The 21,693-nt window shown below is 43.4% G+C and overlaps 1 protein-coding gene across 2 annotated transcripts in view; it reads right to left on the bottom strand.

The window, feature by feature from the left end:
* Positions 1–20,988, bottom strand: part of LOC110530623 (GTP-binding protein REM 2) — a 30,463-nt gene extending 9,475 nt beyond the window's left edge. Inside the window, exons 1-4 of one of the 2 annotated variants that reach the window (XM_021613835.3) lie at positions 20,643–20,988; positions 18,760–19,075; positions 17,938–18,011; positions 8,185–8,362 (exon numbers count right to left, since the gene is read on the bottom strand). In XM_021613835.3, coding sequence (XP_021469510.3) covers positions 8,185–8,362; positions 17,938–18,011; positions 18,760–19,075; positions 20,643–20,654 — 580 coding nt within the window. In that variant the 5' untranslated portion in view covers positions 20,655–20,988. Of the gene's footprint in view, positions 1–8,184; positions 8,363–14,623; positions 15,140–17,937; positions 18,012–18,759; positions 19,076–20,642 lie in introns of those variants that run through there. The other variant, XM_090182667.1, reaches the window with a different exon arrangement.
* Positions 20,989–21,693: the final 705 nt, after the last annotated feature.

Genomic DNA, 21,693 nt, shown 5'->3' with positions numbered 1-21,693 from the left:
GTAGGTGATCAAATACTTATGTCATGCAATAAAATGCAAATTAATTACTTAAAAATCATACAATGTGATTTTCTGGATTTTTGTTTTAGATTCCGTCTCTCAAAGTTGAACCTATGATACAAATTACAGACCTCTACATGCTTTGTAAGTAAGTGGGGCGGCAGGGTAGCCTAGTGGTTAGAGCGTTGGACTAGTAACCGGAAGGTTGTGAGTTCAAACCCCCGAGCTGACAAGGTACAAATCTGTCGTTCTGTCCCTGAACAGGCAGTTCCTAGTTCCTAGGCCGTCATTGAAAATAAGAATTTGTTCTTAACTGACTTGCCTAGTTTAATAAAGGTAAAATAAATAAAAAAATAAAGGAAACACTGCTGATTTTGCAGGTTATCAAATACTTGTTCTCCCCACTGTATGCTGCAATAGTCTATGTTCCGGGGGGCTAGAGTCAGTCTGTTATATCTGGTGAAATTTTCCTGTCTTATCTGGTGTCCTGTGAATTTAAGTATGCTCCCTCTAATTCTCCCTCTCTCCCTCCCGGAGGACCGGAGCTCTTGGATCATGCCTCAGGACTACCTAGCCTGATACAGTGACACATTTCAGGCTTCAAACATAAAGATATAAAACTGTATTTTTTTGTGAAGAATCAACAACAAGTGGGACACAATCATGAAGTGGAACGACATTTATTGGATATTTCAAACTTTTTTAACAAATCAAAAACTGAAAAATTGGGCGTGCAAAATTATTCAGCCCCTTTACTTTCAGTGCAGCAAACTCTCTCCAGAAGTTCAGTGAGGATCTCTGAATGATCCAATGTTGACCTAAATGAATAATGATGATAAATACAATCCACCTGTGTGTAATCAAGTCTCCGTATAAATGCACCTGCACTGTGATAGTCTCAGAGGTCTGTTAAAAGCGCAGAGAGCATCATGAAGAACAAGGAACACACCAGGCAGTTCTGAGATACTGTTGTGAAGAAGTTTAAAGCTGGATTTGGATACAAAAAGATTTCCCAAGCTTTAAACATCCCAAGGAGCACTGTGCAAGAGATAATATTGAAATGGAAGGAGTATCAGACCACTGCAAATCTACCAAAACCTGGCCGTCCCTCTAAACTTTCAGCTCATACAAGGAGAAGACTGATCAGAGATGCAGCCAAGAGGCAGGCCCATGATCACTCTGGATGAACTGCAGAGATCTACAGCTGAGGTGGGAGACTCTGTCCATAGGACAACAATCAGTCGTATATTGCACAAATCTGGCCTTTATGGAAGAGTGGCAAGAAGTAAGCCATTTCTTAAAGATATCCATAAAAAGTGTTGTTTAAGGTTTGCCACAAGCCACCTGGGAGACACACCAAACATGTGGAAGAAGGTGCTCTGGTCAGATGAAACCAAAATTGAACTTTTTGGCAACATGGCAAAACGTTATGTTTGGCGTAAAAGTAACACAGCTGAACACACCATCCCCACTGTCAAACATGGTGGTGGCAGCATCATGGTTTGGGCCTGCTTTTCTTCAGCAGGGACAGGGAAGATGGTTAAAATTGATGGGAAGATGGATGGAGCCAAATACAGGACCATTCTGGAAGAAAACCTGATGGAGTCTGCAAAAGACCTGAGACTGGGACGGAGATTTGTCTTCCAACAAGACAATGATCCAAAACATAAAGCAAAATCTACAATGGAATGGTTCAAAAATAAACATATCCAGGTGTTAGAATGGCCAAGTCAAAGTCCAGACCTGAATCCAATCGAGAATCTGTGGAAAGAACTGAAAACTGCTGTTCACAAATGCTCTCCATCCAACCTCACTGAGCTCGAGCTGTTTTGCAAGGAGGAATGGGAAAAAATTTCAGTCTCTCGATGTGCAAAACTGATAGAGACATACCCCAAGCGACTTACAGCTGTAATCGCAGCAAAAGGTGGCGCTACAAAGTATTAACTTAAGGGGGCTGAATAATTTTGCACGCCCAATTTTTCAATTTTTGATTTGTTAAAAAAGTTAGAAATATCCAATAAATGTCGTTCCACTTCATGATTGTGTCCCACTTGTTGTTGATTCTTCACAAAAAAATACAGTTTTATATCTTTATGTTTGAAGCCTGAAATGTGGCAAAAGGTCGCAAAGTTCAAGGGGGCCGAATACTTTCGCAAGGCACTGTAACTCCCCAGTCCACCTGGTCATGCTGCTGCTCCAGTTTCAACTGTTCTGTCTGTGGCTAGGGAACCCTGACCTGTTTACCGGACATGCTACCTTGTCACGGACCTGCTGTTTTCGAATCTCTCTCTCTACCTCACCTGCTGTCTCGACCTCTGAATGCTCGGCTATGAAAAGCCAACTGACATTCACTCCTGAGGTATTGACCTGTTGCACCCTCTACAACCACTGGGATTATTATTTGACACTGCTGGTCATCTATGAACGTTTGAACATCTTTAAGAACAATCTAGCCTTAAATGACCATGTACTCTTATAATCTCCACCCGGCACAGCCAGAAGAAGACTGGCCACCCCTCAGAGCCTGGTTCCTCTCTAGGTTTCTTGCTAGGGTCCTGCCTTTCTATGAAGTTTTTCCTAGCCACCGTGCTTCTACATCTGCATTGCTTGCTGTTTGGAGTTTTAGGCTGGGTTTCTGTATAGACCTTTGTGACATCTATTGATGTAAAAAGGGCTTTACAAATACATTTGATTGATTGAACTCTTTGGCCTGAATGCCAAGGATCGCGTCTGGAGGAAACCTGGCACCATCCTTACAGTGAAACATGGTGGTGGCAGCATCATGCTGAGGGGATGTTTTTCTGCGGCAGGGACTGGGAGACTAGTCAGGATTGAGGGAATAATGAACGGAGCAAAGTACAGAGAAATCCTTGATGAAAACCTGCTCCAGAGCACTCAGGACCTCAGACTGGGGTGAAGGTTCACCTTACAACAGGACAATGACTCTAAGTACACAGCCAAGACAACGCAGGAGTGGCTTCGGAACAAGTCTCTGAATGTCCTTTAGTGGCCCAGCCAGAGCTCGGACTTGAACCCGATCGAACATCTCTGGAAAGATCTGAAAATAGCTGTGCAGTGATGCTTCCCATCCAACCTGACAGAGTTTGAGAGGATCTGCAGAGAAGAATGGGAGAAACTCCCCAAATACAGATGTGCCAAGCTTGTAGCGTCATACCCAAGAAGAATCGAGGCTGTATTCACTGCCGAAGGTGATTCAACAAAGTACTGAATACTTATGTAAATGTGATATTTCCGTTTATTGGTTTTTATACATTTGCAAAAATTTCTAAAAACCTATTTTTGCTTTGACATTATGGGGTATTGTGTGGAGATTGATGAGGGGAAAAAAACGATTTAATCGATTTTAGAATAAGGCTGTAACGTAACAAACTGTGCAAAAAGTCAAGGGGTCTGAATACTTTCCGAATGCACTGTTAATATATACATAGTAAGAGAAAGAGAAGGGAGAGAGAAATAAATGTGCCACAGCAATACCATAAATACATTTTATGACCTAAACCCATATCTCAACCACAGGCACCAAACAATACAGTCAATGTTAAATAGTCCTCCAGCCATGCAAGTTTTCTTCCTTATTCAGGCTCAAATATCGGACAGGGAGTCAGGCCTCAGAATACCATAGATCGATGGATACAAAAGACAGATGTAGCATTTCCAAATCGATGACCACATCATTACTGTGGTTCTCTCTGTCTCTCTCTCTCTCACACACACACACACTTCCATTATCTTCTGGACAACCTATACGAAACAAAAAAATGTTTCATCCAAAACAAAAGGTCTCACACCCACACTGTACACAAATACCAACTCACAACTGTCCGATTTAATCACTTTTATTCACACACCCCTGCAGCAGCCCCTTGTAGCATAGACACCCCAGTCATTTCTCCTCTCTCTTCTCTGATGCTCCTTATCACAGCCTTCCACACATGGCACAGGCAGTGTCACCACCCCCCACCCACACTGAGAGGGGAGAGAGAGGTGTGAGAGTGTGTGCATGTGATTGCCGGCTGGTGTTTGTAAGTTTGTGTGGGTGCGTGTGTGTGTGTGTGCTTACATGAGTATAAAGATAGTGACACCAGTCCTCTGTGCTAGAGAGATACTCCAAATAACAACAGAATACATGAGGCATACAGCTGAATTCCCCCAGCAGGGGATGAGGAGGGAGGGAGAGCTACGTGTCCATAAACACCTCTACAAGTACGTAGAGGTCACTGCTTTCATTGATAGAACACTAATAGAAGGGTTTTCTGTTGCTTACTGTAGGCTATGTGACTGAGTTTTGCTATGAGTTTTGCATTGTAATCACGGAAATGTATACAGAGACAGTTTCCATAACAGTTGCCATACCAGGCGGTGATGCAACCGGTAAGGATGCTCTCGATGGTGCAGCTGTAGATCTTTTTGAGGATCTAGGGATCCATGACAAATCCTGTGGGGGAAATGGTGTTGCCGTGCCTTGTTCACGACTGTCTTGGTGTGTTTGGACCATGATAGTTTGTTGGTGATGTGGACACCAAGGAACTTGAAACTCTCGACCCACTCCATTACAGCCCCATTGATGTTAATGGGGGCCTGTTCGACACTCCTTTTCTTGTAGTCCACGATCAGCTCCTTTGTCTTGCTCACATTGAGGGAGACATTGTTGTCCTCGCACCACACTGCCAGGTCTCTGACCTCCTCCCTATAGAATGTCTCATTGTCTGTGATGAGGCCTACCACTGTTGTGTTGTCAGTAAATTTAATGATGGTGTTGGAGTCGTTCTTGGCCATGTAGTCATGGGTGAACAGGGAGTACAGGAGGGGACTAAGCACACACCTCTGAGGGACCCCAGTGTTAAGGATCAGCATGGCAGATGTGTTGTTGCTTATCCTTACCACCTGGGGGAAGCTAGTCAGGAAGTCCAGGATCTAGTTGCAGAGGGAAGTGTTTAGTCCCAGGGTCCTTAGCTTAGTGATGAGATTTGTAGGTACTATGGTGTTGAACGCTGAGCTGTAGTCAACGAACAGCATTCTCACATAGGTGTTCCTTTTTCCAGGTGGGAAAGGGCAGTGTGGAGTGCGAATGAGATTGTGTCATCTGTGGATCTTTTGGGGCAGTATGCAAATTGGAGTAGGTGTAGGGTTTCCAGGATGATGGTGTTGATGCGAGTCATGACCAGCCTCGATGTGAGTCATGACCAGCCACGTAGACTTGTGTCACTGGGCAGCTCGAGGCTCCGTTTCCCTTTGAAGTCTGGAATAGTTTGCAAGCCCTGCCACATCCGACGAGCATCAGAGCCAGTGTAGTAGGATTCAATCTTAGTCCTGTACTGATGGTTTGTCTGAGGGCATTGAGCGAGTCACTGTTACTTTCCTGCTTTAGTTTTTGCTTGTAAGCAGGAATCAGGAAAATAGAATTATGGTCAGATTTGCCAAATGGAGGGCGAGGGAGAGCTTTGTATGCGTCTCCGTGTGTGGAATAAATTTGGTCTAGAGTTTTTTTCCCTCCTGTTGCACTGGTAAAAATGAGGTAAAACGTATGTAAGTTTTACTGCATTAAAGTCCCCGGCCACTAGGAGTGGCTTTTCTGGATGAGCATTTTCTTGTTTGCTTATGGCCTTATACAACTCGCTTAGTGCGGTCTTAGTGCCAGCATCGGTTTGTGGTGATAAATAGATGGCTACGAATAATATAGATGAAAACTCTCTTGGTAGATAGTGTGGTCTACAGCTTACCATGAGGTACTCTTCCTAAGGCGAGCAATACCTTCAGACTTCTTTAATAATAGACATTGCGCACCAGCCGTTATTGACAAATAGACACACACCCCCACCCCTCTTCTAACCAGACATAGCTGTTCTGTCCTTCCGATGCATGGAAAACCCAGCCAGCTCTATATTATCCACCTACGACTCGTGAAACATAAGATATTACAGTTTTGAATGTCCCGTTGGTAGGATAATCTCGAACGGAGTGATTGCATTTTGGCCAACGGATGGTAGAGGCGGGATACCCACTCTCCGACAAATTCTCACAATTCACCCCGATCTCCGTCCCCTGTATTTCCGTCTTTCCTTCACGCGAATGACAGGGATTAGGGCCTGGTCTCGGGGAAGCAGTATATCCTTCGTGTCGGACTCATTAAAGAAAATATCTTCATCCAGTTCGAGATGAGTAGTCGCTGTTCTGATATCCAGAAGCTCTTTTCAGTCATAAGAGATGACAGCAACAACATTATGTACAAAATAAGTTACAAACAATGAGAAAAAATGAACAAAATAGCACAGTTGGTTAGGAGCCCGTAAAACGGCAGCTATCCCCTTCGGCACCATTATCCAAAGGTAGTCAACATAATTTCCCGGCCCTCGCGAATGTTTGCTCTTAAACCCACTGGAAGACATTTCACAGTAAGGGCTCTTTTCAATCGGTATCTGTTTCAGATTGTGCAATATACATTTAAAGGTCATTTAAGATTGAGCCAACATATTCAGCATTTACCGTGAATGTAGTCTCCACCAACGCAGGAACATTGCCTTTAAATTACTCTGAACTTCCATAATATGGATTGAATAGAGCTTAACATCACCAAGCCAAAATTATATTTATGGGTTCTTGAGGGAACAATAACACAGTTCAATTTTTTCTCCCAAACAGTTTATCTGTGAAATACAGATATGAGAGATAATTGGCGTAATACAGAGGCCCAGAATAGATTAACCACGACGATGGCCAGCATCCCGGAGTCACCTCTTCACTGTTGACGTTGAGACTGCTGTTTTGCTGGTACTATTTAATGAAGCTGCCAGTTGAGGCGTCTGTTTCTCAAACTAGACACTCTAATGTACTTGTTGTCTTTCTCAGTTCTGCACCGGGGCCTCTCACTCCTATTTCTATTCTGGTTAGAACCAGTTTGCGCTGTTCTGTGAAGGGAGTAGTACACAGCGTTGTACAAGATCTTCAGTTTCTTGGCAATTTCTCGCATGGAATATCCTTCATTTCTCAGAACAAGAATAGACTGAAAGTTTCTGTACATTTTGAGCCTGTAATCGAACCCACAAATGCTGATGCTCCAGATACTCAACTAGTCTAAAGAAGGCCAGTTTTATTGCTTCTTTAATCAGTACAACAGATTTCAGCTGTGCTAACATAATTGCAAAGAGCTTTCTAATGATCAATTAGTCTTTTAAAATAATAAACTTGGATTACCTAACACAACGTGCCATTGGAACACAGGAGTGATGGTTGCTGATAATGGGCCTCTGTACGCCAATGTAGATAGTCCATTAAAAATCTGCCGTTTCCAGCTACAATAGTCATTTACAACATTACAATGTCTACACTGTATTTCTGATCAAAGTGATGTTATTTTGAATGGACAATTTTTAAAATTTTCTTTCAAAAACAAGGATATTTCTAAGTGACCCCAAATGTTTGAACGGTAGTGTAGTTTACATAATCAAAACCTATAAAAAATGTATTGTCATTTCGCTGCAGTTGTAGCCATGGCTACTACTTTACCTCAGATGCCAACGTTTGTCAGTGAATGATGAAGCCTTTAAGAGAGGAATTGAGTTATTCCGACTAAGTAGTGAGGCTGCCTTCATCGTAAAAATCTCATAATGTGGTTGTTATCGGCTGTGTGTGCAGGGCGTGAGCGCTAAGTGGCAGCCAAAATGGAGCAGTTGCTATGGCTACTCACATGCAGAGATGATATCTGCAGAGCCGATTTCTGCGTGTAAAATTGAGCACGGGATGGAATAGCAGTGATTTTTATTGGGCGGGACAGGGAAGTTCCTGCGTTATAAAACTGTTGCAGGATCAAGACAGTACGGTAAAAAAATTGACAGGACAAGAAGGGACAGGAATGGATTTTCACTCCTGTGCCAATCTCAACCATAATGTACTGAGACATTGCTGGTGTTATGATGAGAATGGTTGGGAAAAGTGGTGGGGGTTATATGGTATCGACTGTAAGTATGTATTTTATACATTTGCATGCAATACTGTATTATATCTGTACACTGCACTGTAGGTGATTACATGAGAATGGTGGCACAAGGTGGAAAGGAGAGACCCTTAGATTGATTGACAGGAGGCACGTTAAAAATATATGCCTTGGGCACTCATGTGATAACGGTGTGTATGTGTGTTACAGCATAGCGAGGATGTCCTCCCTACCCTCTGTGCTGATCTCTCGACAACGGACAAGGTCACTCTTGTTGCCCACGAGGATGATGGGAGTGTGGGGCAGTGACTCCCTGAGGATGAGGCGGAGCTGTGCAGTGCGCTGGAAACTCCTCCTGTCAGTCACCGAGAACACCAGAACAACCACCTCACACTGCAGCGTGGACAGGTCCTGCATCACACACACACACACACACACACACACACACACACACACACACACACACACACACATATTAATGATACTGATACACACTTGTTCTCTTCTCAACAACCTATATTATGTTTATATAAATATATACACAATCAGTACTATTGTGCCAGTTCTTATCCCTCACCACCTGGCATAACCCTTATTTTAATCCTACTTTACGTTCTCTGCTGAGTGGACTCACAGGGGCTTTGTCCTAAATCCAACACAACACATTGTGCCCTTGTGAACTTCCTGCTTCAGTTTGAGGCTTCTGACCCTTTTAGTGGTGGCCACTCCCCACTGAAGCACTGGGCTTAAATGATGTCTCCCTCCCTCTAGTCCTGGCCTGTATAGTAAACTGTGGCTCTGGAGGACAGGCCTCTCTGATTCACTCACTCACTCAGGCACACAGAAGGAGAAGAGCTGCCAGCACCCTTTCTTAACCCACCATAGCCAGCCCTGTCTGCCTGTGTCTGACTGTGTCTGTTTCGGTCTGTGTGCCCTACATCCACATGGATCTGAAGGTACATTTCAGCCCTCTGGAGAGCCTCCGCCTGAAAAATTCCCAGCTCCTACAAGCCAAAGAGGATTGTACCCCGCAGCAGGGAATCCATGGTCTCCGGAACCCACTCCATCTCCCTCTGGAGGAGGGAGGGGAGTTAGCGGCGCAGAAGTGAGCCTGGCCACCTGTCACCGTCTGGGCTTGGTGCAGGGGGAGGAGAGGGGAGGGATGAGAGATGGGAGGAGGATGTGAGGAGGGAGGAGATGGGGTAGTGGAGTGGGACTAGCAGGCTTTGTGGAGCAGGGAGAGACAGCCACTAATCTTTGTAAGCAGCCAAGAGAAACACGGCCACGCCGGAGAAGGATGGGCAGTGTCATGACAGAGAGCTCTCCAGGGTAACTGTGACAAAATAAAACGGCTTTTCATCAGTGGGATGCTTGATAACTCAACACTGTGTTTGTCTTCTAGTCAGTCAGCTCCTCTCTGTTCTGTTCCACTCAGACCATCTGTCATGGTATACTGCCCTCCACACACACACACACAAAATTATTTACAGCTTGCATACGTGTACTACACTCTCACATGCCCACACTAATGCACACATACCGGACTCTCACAAGCTCACTTTGAGTGTAACTTGTCACTTAGCGTATGTCCCCATATAATCACCAAAGATTATTGATGCACCAGGGCCTCCTGAGTAAAAGCCATAAACAGAAACAACTGAAACCTGATGTTTTCACCATGAATCTCATTCAGGATAATGTGTAAATGCAATACAGGAAAACGGTGAATATACATGACATTAGACATCATTTTGTCAAATATGTTTTGAAGTTAAAAGTACAGTATATTTTATTTTACAAAGAAATCTGAATGATTTCCAATGCATTTCTAGACATACAGTTGACTTGTATGCTTAGCCTCTCTGATGAAAGATTCCAAAATAAAATAAAATAAATTCTCTTACTGTATATTAGTCTCTCCAAGACAGTCTGCATTCTCCTCCTGTGGTCCATTGTTCTTATTTTAAATGTGTGTAGTTCTGTTCTTGTCCATTAGTGTTCTGTATGATGTAATGTTTCATGTTGACCCCAGGAAGAGTAGCTGCTTCTTCAGCAATAGCTGAATGAACTACTAAATACTGTGTCCCATGTTAAACTCTGAACTCTTTAAAAACCACTCAAATCTAATTGTTCTAGATACTGATCGCTCTATACAGACAGACACACACAACAATAGATACTGACCCCTCTATTCAGACACACACAATACTGCTCTACATATAAACTCAGCAAAAAAAGAAACGTCCCTTTTTCAGGACCCTGTCTTTCAAAGATAATTCGTAAAAATTGAAATAACTTCACAGATCTTCATTGAAAAAGGGTTTAAATTGTTTCCCAACTGTTAATGAACATGCACCTGTGGAACGGTTGTTAACCTCTGCGCACCGAACCCGTTAGCGGGATTAAATTCCACAACATACGGTGATCGCTACATAAATAGTAATATTAAACATTCATAAAAATACAAGTGTCTCACGTGTTTCGAAAGCCTAGAATCTTGCTAATCCAACTGCGTTGTCAGATTAAAAAAATGATTTACTGCGAAAGAATACGATGCTATTATCTGAGGATGGAGCCCCATAAAAAACAACTATTTCAACCAGCACAGGCGTAACAAAATCATAAACTGCAATAAAATAAATTGTTTACCTTTGACGATCTTCCTCTGTTTGCAATCCCAATGCTCATTGTTACTCAATGATTGGTCTTTTGTTTGATAAAATTCATTTTTACAGTCTAACACGAAACATTTTGTGAACCGCTTGTGTCGTGAATTCCGTCTCATTCCATTTGACGACACATTCGATGTAAATACACACACAAAACGTGACTTTTCCAGTCATGTTTGGTTTCATTGCAATCAACTGGTTGTTTGTAACAGAACCAAATGCGATGGGTCATTTCGCGGGACGTATTGACTGAAAGAAACCGATTTGAAAACAACAAGTAATGACATCATTGTGCACCAATGATATGACCGCTGTTTCGTTGATTGACTCTATTTTAACCCAATGAACACTGATCGTCTTGAAATCTAGCTGGGTAGATAGCCAATGAGCTGAGGTAAACAGCAATATGTAATGTTTATGTGTTGGAAGACCAACTCATGTAGTAAACTCCGGCGTAAACAGGGTCATTCGCCATTGAAGTTTCATACCGGAAGGAGCAACGCATGTTACGTTGTGGTAAAGCGCATCTTCAGCTGTTTATATATCAATCAGTATGGCGACTAAGTCAGGGAAAGCTAAATCTAAGTCTAGGATATACAGATGTACACACAATTTTAGAATAAATTGATCGGGAAAGTGAGACAGAGATTGTTGGAGGACGATTCATTTAGCGATTCCCAAATGGAGGACTATTTTTTGAACGGAGAGGACATCGTTTTGCTAATGTCGTTGTTAGAAATTATCACCAGGGTAGCCTAGTGTTTAGTGGTTAGTGGTAGCCTAGGGTAGTCTAGTGGTTAGAGCCGGAAGGTTGCAAGTTCAAACCCCCGAGCTGACAAGGTACAAATCTGTCGTTCTGCCCCTGAACAGGCAGTTAACCCACTGTTCCTAGGCCGTCATTGAAAATAAGAATTTGTTCTTACTGAATTGCCTGGTTAAATAAAAAATAAAAAATGTGTTTTCTTAAAATTTTAGTAGCAATATATAAAAATGTAATGTAATGAAATGTGAGATGCGTGTGTCTGCCAACCCACCCCCACATGAAATAGCCTATTTGAGGCTGTTGAGCGGAGGGCAGGCCCACAACAATGGCCAAAGTGAAATGGAGACAGTAGATACAGCTGGTCTGTTCTAATATAATAAAGACAGTAGATCTAGCAGGTCTGTCATAATATAAATGAGACAGTAGATCTAGCAGGTCTATAATAATATATTCAACCTTATGTTCCCTGTACTCTATATATATATATATATATATCTGTTTATTATACCTGTTGATACAGGGCTCATATGTGAAACTAAACATGAACATTTTCTTTCACAGTGACACTGACTCCGAATGGGAGCCCCCAGTGGCAAGGTGTCCATCCCCCACTGAAGCTGGTTCATCCCAGCTCCTGCCACAAGTGGTGTTCATCTGCCCAAATGTATTTCTGCATGCATGGATGTGCCTCAGGGCCAAAAAGGGACAGCATGGAGGCGTCGCTGTGTTCTTTGCAAAATGAAGTTCCCCATCACCTGCACAACATGCTTGGTGACCCTCTGTTTTACAGCAGAAAGAGACTGCTATGGTACCTGGCATCAGCAGCACACTATTGTGTAGAGGACTGAGGGTCTTCCAAATACTGAAAGTGTTATTTTATGAATGTATTTTTTTTCATGTTTTTTCTCCATTTTTTTGGGGGGGGAGGGGGTGTTAGAATACCATTTTGGTATTTTGTATATAGTTATTCCATTCAAAATGTATAACTTCACCAATTTGGCCACTTGGGTACATTTGGGCTACTTGTGTGGGATACCTGGGTGACTTCATGATAAATGTCATGTAGCACACTCATTTTGGAAGTTATCATTCTGAAACTTTGCGCAAGTACTGTTGCCCTCTTATGTTTTTCACTGAAATTGTCCACATCATCCTATCTGAACATTTGTTTTGGCTTGTTCATTTTAAAGATGATACAACAATAAAAATGAAAAACATATGTTTTTTTTCATTGTATTATCTAAACCAGATCTATTGTGAAATATTCTCCTACAATCAATTCACATTTACACAAACTTCAGAGTGTTTTCTTTCAAATGAAATCCAGAATATGCATATCCTTGGTTCTGAGCCTGAGCTACAGGCAGTTAGATTTGGGTATGTCTTCAGGTGGAAATTTTAAAAAGTAGGGGGGTAGCTGTAAGAGGTTTAAGACACTAACAGCTTGCAGATGGTAGGCAATTGAGGTCACAGTTATGAAAACTTAAGACACTAATGAGGCCTTACTACTGACTCTGGAAAAACACCAAAAGAAAGATGCCCAGGGTCCCTGCAGATGTGGCAGATGTGGCCACGGCAATAAATTGCAAATGCAGATGTTGTTACACGTGGTCTGCCACTGCGAGGACGATCAGCTGCCCATCCTGTCTCCCTGTAGCGCTGTCTTAGGCATCTCACAGTACATGAGATGCCTAAGACAGCGCTACAGGGAGACAGGATGGGCAGCTGATCGTCCTCGCAGTGGCAGACCACGTGTAACAACATCTGCACAGGATCGGTATATCCAAACATCACACCTGCAGGACAGGTACAGGATGGCAACAACAACTGCCCGAGTTACACCAGGAACGCACAATCCCTCCATCAGTGCTCAGACTGTCCACAATAGGCTGAGAGAGGCTGGACTGAGGGCTTGTAGGCCTGTTGTAAGGCAGGTCCTCACAGACATTACCAGCAACAACATATCCTATGGGCAAAAACCCACTGTTGCTGGACCAGACAGGACTGGCAAAAAGTGCTCTTCACTGACGAGTCGCGGTTTTGTCTCACCAGGGGTGAATGTCGGATTTGCGTTTATCGTCGAAGGAATGAGAGTTACACCGAGGCCTGTACTCTGGAGCGGGATGGAGGTGGAGGGTCCGTCATGGTCTGGGGCGGTGTGTCACAGCATCATCGGACTGAGCTTGTTGTCATTGCAGGCAATTACAACGCTGTGCGTTACAGGGAAGACATTCTCATCCCTCATGTGGTACCCATCCTGACATGACCCTCCAGCATAACAATGCCACCAGCCATACTGCTCGTTCTGTGCGTGATTTCCTGCAAGACAGGAATGTCAGTGTTCTGCCATGGCCAGCGAAAAGCCCGGATCTCAATCCAAATTTTATACAAATTGTATTTGTATTGTTGTCGATCACTTGTTTTCTTTGGTGAAAATAAATTTAACTAAAATTAAACTAAACGAGCTCCAGCAGTAGAAAATATGAGGTACCGGTACTCGGCTCCCGTGAGCTCCTGCCCAAGTCAAGCAGTGAACACCACCAAATCACACACATCCTTGTCTCCTTTCAAGATAGCTACTGTGTACTGGCCTACTTCTATTGGCCTCGGAGTGCTTCCAAGGTTTTCTACCATAAATGTTGCACTTTACAGTTGTCAAATAATTATAGACACTTGCAGCAGACATAGTGTGTTTCGATAGGTTTGCCGGTGCAGTAATGAATGGCTCTACACTTAGATCCATTCGCTCACAGCTGGCTCAGACCTCCAGCATCGAAAAAGCCTGGTGGTGCAGAGTGTGGTCAGCCTGTTAATAGAAAGAGGAAGTGCTAGAGAACCAACTCACAACCATCAAAACACATCCCACTCTGCCCTGAAAGATGGTGGCTGATTGTCTGCATGAGTGATCTACACAGAAGATGGCAAATAGTACAGTAGAGGACATCCAGGTCCCGGCCATGCATGTGCCGGCTATTTTAGGAAGCTGGATGACTTATTTAAGCCTGACGTCAAGACTCCCAGTCCCAGGGCTAGCTGAAGAGAAGCTCAGAGCGCCACTGTGGGTGTGTAGACTCTCTGAGCGCTTTGTGTGTGTGAGTGTACTCTGTGAAATGTTCTGTGATGATGTGGCTGTATGGCTGCTGATAGTGTAGGACTCAGGTGCTTTGACATGGAAGAAGGTACAACTAGCAGCAGGTGTGAATCAGCTGGGAACCAAGGAACCACTCTAAAATCACAATCTAGTTATTATAAATGTTTTATTATCCTATAAAATACTCCAGATGATTGGTTGGGTTATGATGAGGCACATGCAGCTACAGTAAAACCAGTGGTTCCCACCGACTCTGGGAGCCAGAAGCTTTGTAGCCCACTGCTTCTACAACTACATGATGTAATCCATGTTGGAGATTTGTTCAGTCCACTGGTCACCATGGTAACCTGGGGAGGGTGGAGCACAGATGGAATAGGGGACCAGCTAGAGTTAGGCAAAATCCTCTGGGGTCAGTGCACACTGCACGCATACAAGTACGCACACGCACCCAGAATTCATTGCAGTGATGCTGCTATCAGGGTCAACGTGGCATCAGCAGTGAAAGAAGGGTGTTGGTGAGTGTGTTTGAATGACTGTATGTGTGTATGTGTGTGTGTGTGTTGGGGCGAGCGGGAGCTGGTCCAGTCTGCTCTCTCTCCTTACTGCTGCTGGGCTGGAGCCGCTCCAAACCCCACTGGCCTGCTCATGTTGCCATGGCGTAACACCTGCACTTGTATAAACATGCAGAGAATAACACATGTAACTGACTTTCAGAGAGATTTAACTACACTAAAAAAGGGTCAGTTCTGAGTAAGAAAGGGAGCACACGAACGAGAGGGGCAAGAGAGAAGGAGAGAGAGAGGAGATTAATTTTAAGATGAAAACGGCATTGTTGGTTAAGGGCTTGTAAATCAGCATTTCACTCTAAGGTCTACACATGTTGTATTTGGCGCATGTGACAAATACAATTTGATTAGATTTTTTCTGTAGAAAAGAGGTAAATCAGGGAAAAGATGGGAGGAGAAAGAGACATCTTTACTGAAAAAAGCAAGACCAGAGAGATAAAATGAGGTGAAAGCTTGAAAGTTTATTCCCTTTTAGAGAAATGCCTTAAAATGGAGTTCCCCTGAGCGAGACGACACTACAGATGTAAAAAAAAAAAACATTTAATGTTACAGCCTTATTATAAAATGGATTATATTGTGTTTTTCCCCCATCATCAATCTACACACAATACCCCACAATGACAAAGCAAAAACAGGTTTAGATATTTCTGCAAATTGCTTGGCACACCTGTTTTTGGGGAGTTTCTCCCATTCTTCTCTGCAGATCCTCTCAAGCTCTGTCAGGTTGGATGGGGAGTGTCGCTGCACAGCTATTTTCAAGTCTCTCCAGAGACGTTCGATTGGGTTCAATTCCAGGCTCTAGCTGGGCCTCTCAAGGACATTCAGAGACAACTCCTGCGTTGTCTTGACTGTGACTTTGGGTTGTTGTTCTGTTGGAAGGTGAGGTCCTGAGCACTTTTTCATCAAGGATCTCTCTGTACTTTGCTCTGTTCATCTTTCCCTCAATCCTGAATAGACTCCCAGTTCCTGCCACTGAAAAACATCCCCACAGTATGATGCTGCCACCACCATGCTTCACCGTAGGGATGGTGACAGGTTTCCTCCAGACGTGATGCTTGGCATTTAGGCCAGAGTTCAATCTTGGTTTCATCAGACCACATAATCTTGTTTCCCATGGACTGAGTCCTTTAGGTGCCTTTTAGCAACTCCAAGTGGGCTGTCATGTGCCTTTTACTGAGGAGTGGCTTCCGTCTGGCCACTCTACCATAAAGGCCTGATTGGTGGAGTGCTGCAGAGATGGTTGTCCTTCTGGAAGGTTCTCCTATCTTCACAGAGGAACTCTGGACCTCTGTCAGAGTGACCATCAAGTTCTTGATCACTTCCCTTAACCAAGGCCCTTTCCCCCTGATTTCTCAGTTTGGTCGGGCAGCCAGCTCTAGGAAGAGTCTTGGTGCTTCCAAACTTCTTCCATTTAAGAATGATGAAGGCCACTTTGTTCTTGGGGACTTTCAATGTTGCAGACATTTTTTGGTACCCTTCTCCAGATCTGTGCCTCAACATAATCCTGTCTCGGAGCTCTACGGACAATTCCTTCGACCCCATGGCTCGGGTTTTGTGAAGAGTGAAGAGGCGACTCCGGGATGCTGGCCTTCTTAGGCAGAGTTCCTCTGTCCAGTGTCTGTGTTCTTTAGTCCATCTTAATCTTTTCATTTTATTGGCCAGTCTGAGATATGGCTTTTTTTTCCCAACTCTGCCTAGAAGGCCAGCATCCCGAAGTTGCCTCTTCACTGTTGATGTTGAGACTTGTATTTTGCGGGTACTATTTAATGAAGCTGCCAGTTGAGGACTTGTGAGGCGTCTGTTTCTCAAACTAGACACTAATGTACTTGTCCTCTTGTTCAGTTGTGCACCGGGGCCTCCCACTCCTCTTTCTATTCTGGTTTGCGCTGTTCTGTGAAGGGAGTAGTACACAGCGTTGTACGAGATCTTCAGTTTCTTGGCAATTTCTCGCATGGAATAGCCTTCATTTCTCACAACAAGAATAGACTGATGAGTTTCAGAAGAAAGTTTTGTTTCTGGACATTTTGAGCCTGTAATCTAACCCACAAATGCTGATGCTCCAGATACTCAACTAGTCTAAAGAAGGCCAGTTTTATTGCTTCTTTAAATCAGTACAACAGATTTCAGCTGTGCTAACATAATTGCAAAGAGCTTTCTAATGATCAATTAGCCTTTTAAAATAATAAACTTGGATTAGTTAACACAACGTGCCATTGGAACACAGGAGTGATGGTTGATGATAATGGGCCTCTGTACCCCTATGTAGATATTCTACTATAGCCCCCCCCCCCCACACACAAAATCACCTTAGACCAGCTGTGCTCCTCTAGCCTCTTTATAACTCAAATATTTGAATAGAACAAAACAATCTCATTCTAAGACCATTCAAAATCCCTTCCAAATTCTGCCAGAAAAGAGAGGACTGTACACATTCAGGCTATTTATCAAAACATGTAATGAAGCAAATCATCTGCATTACCACCCACCACATATCTGTACTCAGACAGAAACTTGAGCAAATCATCTGCATTACGACCCACCACATATCTGTACTCAGACAGAAATTTGAGCAAATCACATGAATGTGAAAGTAATTAGTAAAAGCAATTAGTAGAAAGCAATTAGTGGAATGACAGTGTAGAAAGCAAGTAGGAGAATGACAGTGTAGAGCAGTGGTGTCAAACTCATTCCATGAAGGGCTGAATGTCTGCTGGTTTTTGTTATTTCCATTCAATTTGGCTCCAGTTAAGGCCTAGACAACCAGGTGAGGGGAGTTTGTAACTAATTAGGGACCTTAGTTGATCAATCAAGTACAAGGGAGGAACGAAAACCCGCAGACACTTGTCCCTCCGTGGAATGAGTTTTGACACCTGTGCTGTAGAGAATGCCTTAAATACCTGTTTCCAGTTGTCATAAATGATGACTGAACTCTCCTCATCGTCAACTGACACTGTGCGCTCGTAGCCTTCTCCTGTAACCAAACATGACACATGAACATACACAACAATGCAACAATAAAGTGATACACAAACACATGATAACACACACTCACAAATGGTTTGAGGTGGATATGCAAGAAAACATTCAGCCTATTGATTAGGTCGCAGTTGTCAATGAGAACTTGTTCTCAACTAGCCTACCTGGTTAAATAAAGGTGAAATAAAAAAAAAGTTAACCGAGGCCCATGTCTGGTATTACACAATGATAGGCTGAGGAGTTGGAAGCACACACAGATATTGGACAAGGTTATGGTAGCCTACAGTACGGTGGCCCACATAGAGCATTAAGGTTCCAGAAATAGCTATGTTGCAAATACCTTGACTCTCCAGGATTCTAGGAACCATAATGAATACTTTGTGGTCTGACTCTTCATGACATGTCTCTTGCAGCACCTCTTACAGAGCAGTGTGCCCATCACTCCGCTGGAGCATTGATTGGTTGAGTGATTGGCCCAAGACTGCTGTTATTATCACCCTGACTTTTCAGACAGCCTAGTGACACAGAGTGCTTTTTTGGTTTATCTTGTAATTTCTCTGCCTTTAGAGTGCACTCAGAAAATGGGAAAAGTAACTCTCAACCTCACGAATCAGAATGATGTTGGTCTTTTGTGGTGGATGATGTAATGTGATTGACACAAAGTAGATACCACGTGCACACTGCACACACGCTACAATCCACACACGCACACACACAAATATAAACACATTGAAGAACTTTACCACAGGCTGTTTCAGAGTCCACCGAAAGAGATCTGTCTGACAGTCCAGCCAGGGACAGAGCCAGCGATGATTTTCCAACCCCATTCTGCCCAAGTAGTACGATCCTTATAGCACTCCCATGATATCCCTCCGCCGCCTGACCAAATGATTCATCCTGGCAAAGAGTGTCACTGATTGGCAGTGTGGATGGTTTGTCAATCCCTGGTATCCAATCACGGTCCTCTGATACGGCCTCCTCCCGCTTCAGCTGGTGCTTGATTGGTAGAGGTGTGCTTCCTCTTCTCAGAGGGGGAGCGGTGGTAAGAAACATACTGTACTGAGAGAGACAAAAAATAGGTAGTGAGTACAAGCCCCAAAGGACATGACCCTTATGAGCATGGAACTGAGTGAATGTTAATGCAGGAGAAGAAGAGTTACATTTGACACAAATAGCTGACACAGTAGGCCTATTACTATGGAAGCAAAATGCTGCGTTTAAACACTAATCTGTCTTCTGACCAATCAGATCAGCTCCAAGGCTTTCGTGGAGTGAAATGTAATGATGCTTCGTGGGGGGCGGTTGTTGATGTGTTCAGAGGGTCCCTGGTTCAAGCTCAGGTTGGGGCGAGGACAGGGATGGAAGCAAGACTGTTACAATGGGACGCATTAGCAGAAAATAGGTCCAGAACATAAATGTTCATGAGCCCTCCTCCTGCATATCACACACAAAGGCAGATAAACATGTCTACAGTAAGCTATAGGCTCTATGCACGCAAAACGTAAACACATATACCTACGTATAGGCCTACATAAACCTGTGTGTGTGTGTGTGTGTGTGCATATGCAAACACGCACAACACACACACACACACACACACACACAGACTTCAATGTTCTCAGAACAACAACCAAAGCCATCAGTTTTCAACAACAACCAAAGCCATCAGTTTTCAACAACAACCAAAGCCATCAGTTTGTGTTGCTGGGAGCATTCAGCGTGTGTACTGCAGCAGATCAGTCAGATGACCTCCATCAATATTAATACAGCAATTCATATAGCTGGAGCACTCACCCTGGGAGCCAGCAAACAGCCAGCACAGAGCCAGGAGCAGGTGTGCCTGTGGCTGAGCTCCACTCAGTAACACACAGGGATAGAGTGTATTGCTGGACTCAGGCACAGTACCAATAAGAGTAATTGAAAGGGTGCAATTAATTAATCAAGGTCTTTGTTGTCAAGGAGATGCAGGAGAGCAATAAAGAAAGACACCGAGAAGGATCGACTGACAGGTGAGAAACTAGGGCAAACCGTAACACACAACATTGGGCAATAACAAAATACTACAGTACAATACTGTAGGCCTACAGGCAATGCTTTGTTTCTATACTTCTGTTTGCTCATTGTATTACCACTGTAGAACATAAATTGCTCTGGCTGCTAGGCTACTGTTGGTGGTGTTGCCACTATAGTGTAACTATTAGACCCGCTATTATTTCGCCCACTGATGATCACATTTTAGTTTCGAATTCAACATGTCGAGTAATTATACTGTAAAAATATAATAATGATCCTAATTTATTATAGAAGAGAGATGAGCCTGCTTATGAAACAAATACTAATTGATGTGTCCGCATCTTTCGGGAGATGACAGACAACGCTGATTGAGAGTGGGAGTTGTGCGCGTAAACATAGTGACAGCTTTGTCAGCGTGCACGTGCTACTAGAATTCCACATATCCCGAAGCTCCCAAGCCAGCTCCGTAGTCTTTCTGCTAAAGACGTTATGTAGCATACAGCGCACCGGTATGTAGTTTAAAGATGCAATTTGTTATAGTCTACTGAACTCAAAGAAAACGTTTGGCACATAAAAACAGTGAGGTCAGAGCTGATTTTTTTTGTCACCTTACCTGGTCAGTCATCGTGTTAAATTCTTCCTCTATTTTTCACAAATAAAGTCCCTAACAGCGACAACAATCCATGTCAAGTCATTTGCGCTCGGGAAGTATGGATGAGAGAGAACAAAATAACCGCACCAAATATCAATTAACATTGCGAAACCATTCTCCGGCTGGTAATTCCTCCCGAAGTTCCTTGGTCTCGATGTGTAGGTATTGATCGAAGAAAAGTGCAGAGCATATGAATAGGTAGCCTGGTCTACACCTGCGTCTGGGAGTGTTATGAATAAGCGGCCCTTCTTGTGCACAGAAAAAAACGTTAGCACGCCCCCTTCTCAAAATCTCCTCTTGTCCCAACGCCAAAGAATGCCCTTAGTGTATACATGAGCTACACAGCTCATCTCTCTCTCCCACTCTTTCTCTCTCGCTCTCTTTCAATTCAATTACATTCAAGGACTTTATTGGCATGGGAAACATATGTTAACATTGCCAAACAGTGATGTAGATAATAAACAAAAGTGAACTAAACAATAAAAATGAACAGTAAACATTACGGTCACGGAAGTTGAAAAATAATAAATACATTTTAAATGTCATATGCCTATATGCAGTGTTGTAATGATGAGCAAATAGTAAAAGTACAAAAGGGAAAATAAATAAACATAAATGTGTGTGGTATTTACAATGGTGTTCATTCTTCACTGGTTGCCCTTTTCTTGTGGCAACAGGTTACACATAATGCTGCTGTGATGGCACACTGTGGTATTTCACCCAGTAGATATGGGCGTTTATCAAAATTGGGTTTGTTTTCGAATTCTTTGTGGATCTGTATAATCTGAGGGAAATATGTGTCTCTAATATGGTCATACATTTGGCAGGAGGTTAGGAAGTGCAGCTCAGGTTCCACCTCATTTTGTGGGCAGTGTGCACATAGCCTGTCTTCTCTTGAGAGCCAGGTCTGCCTACGGTGGCCTTTCTCAATAGCAAGGCTATGCTCACTGAGCCTGTACATAGTCAAAGCTTTCCTTAAGTTTGGGTCAGTCACAGTGTTTGTGAACAGAGC

This window comes from Oncorhynchus mykiss, chromosome 8 (assembly GCF_057628025.1).
Source record: "Oncorhynchus mykiss isolate SJ-2025 chromosome 8, ASM5762802v1, whole genome shotgun sequence".
NCBI lineage: Eukaryota > Metazoa > Chordata > Actinopteri > Salmoniformes > Salmonidae > Oncorhynchus > Oncorhynchus mykiss.
The sequence above is the reverse complement of the archived record's forward strand: the minus strand, read 5'-3'. Positions and strand labels throughout refer to the sequence as shown.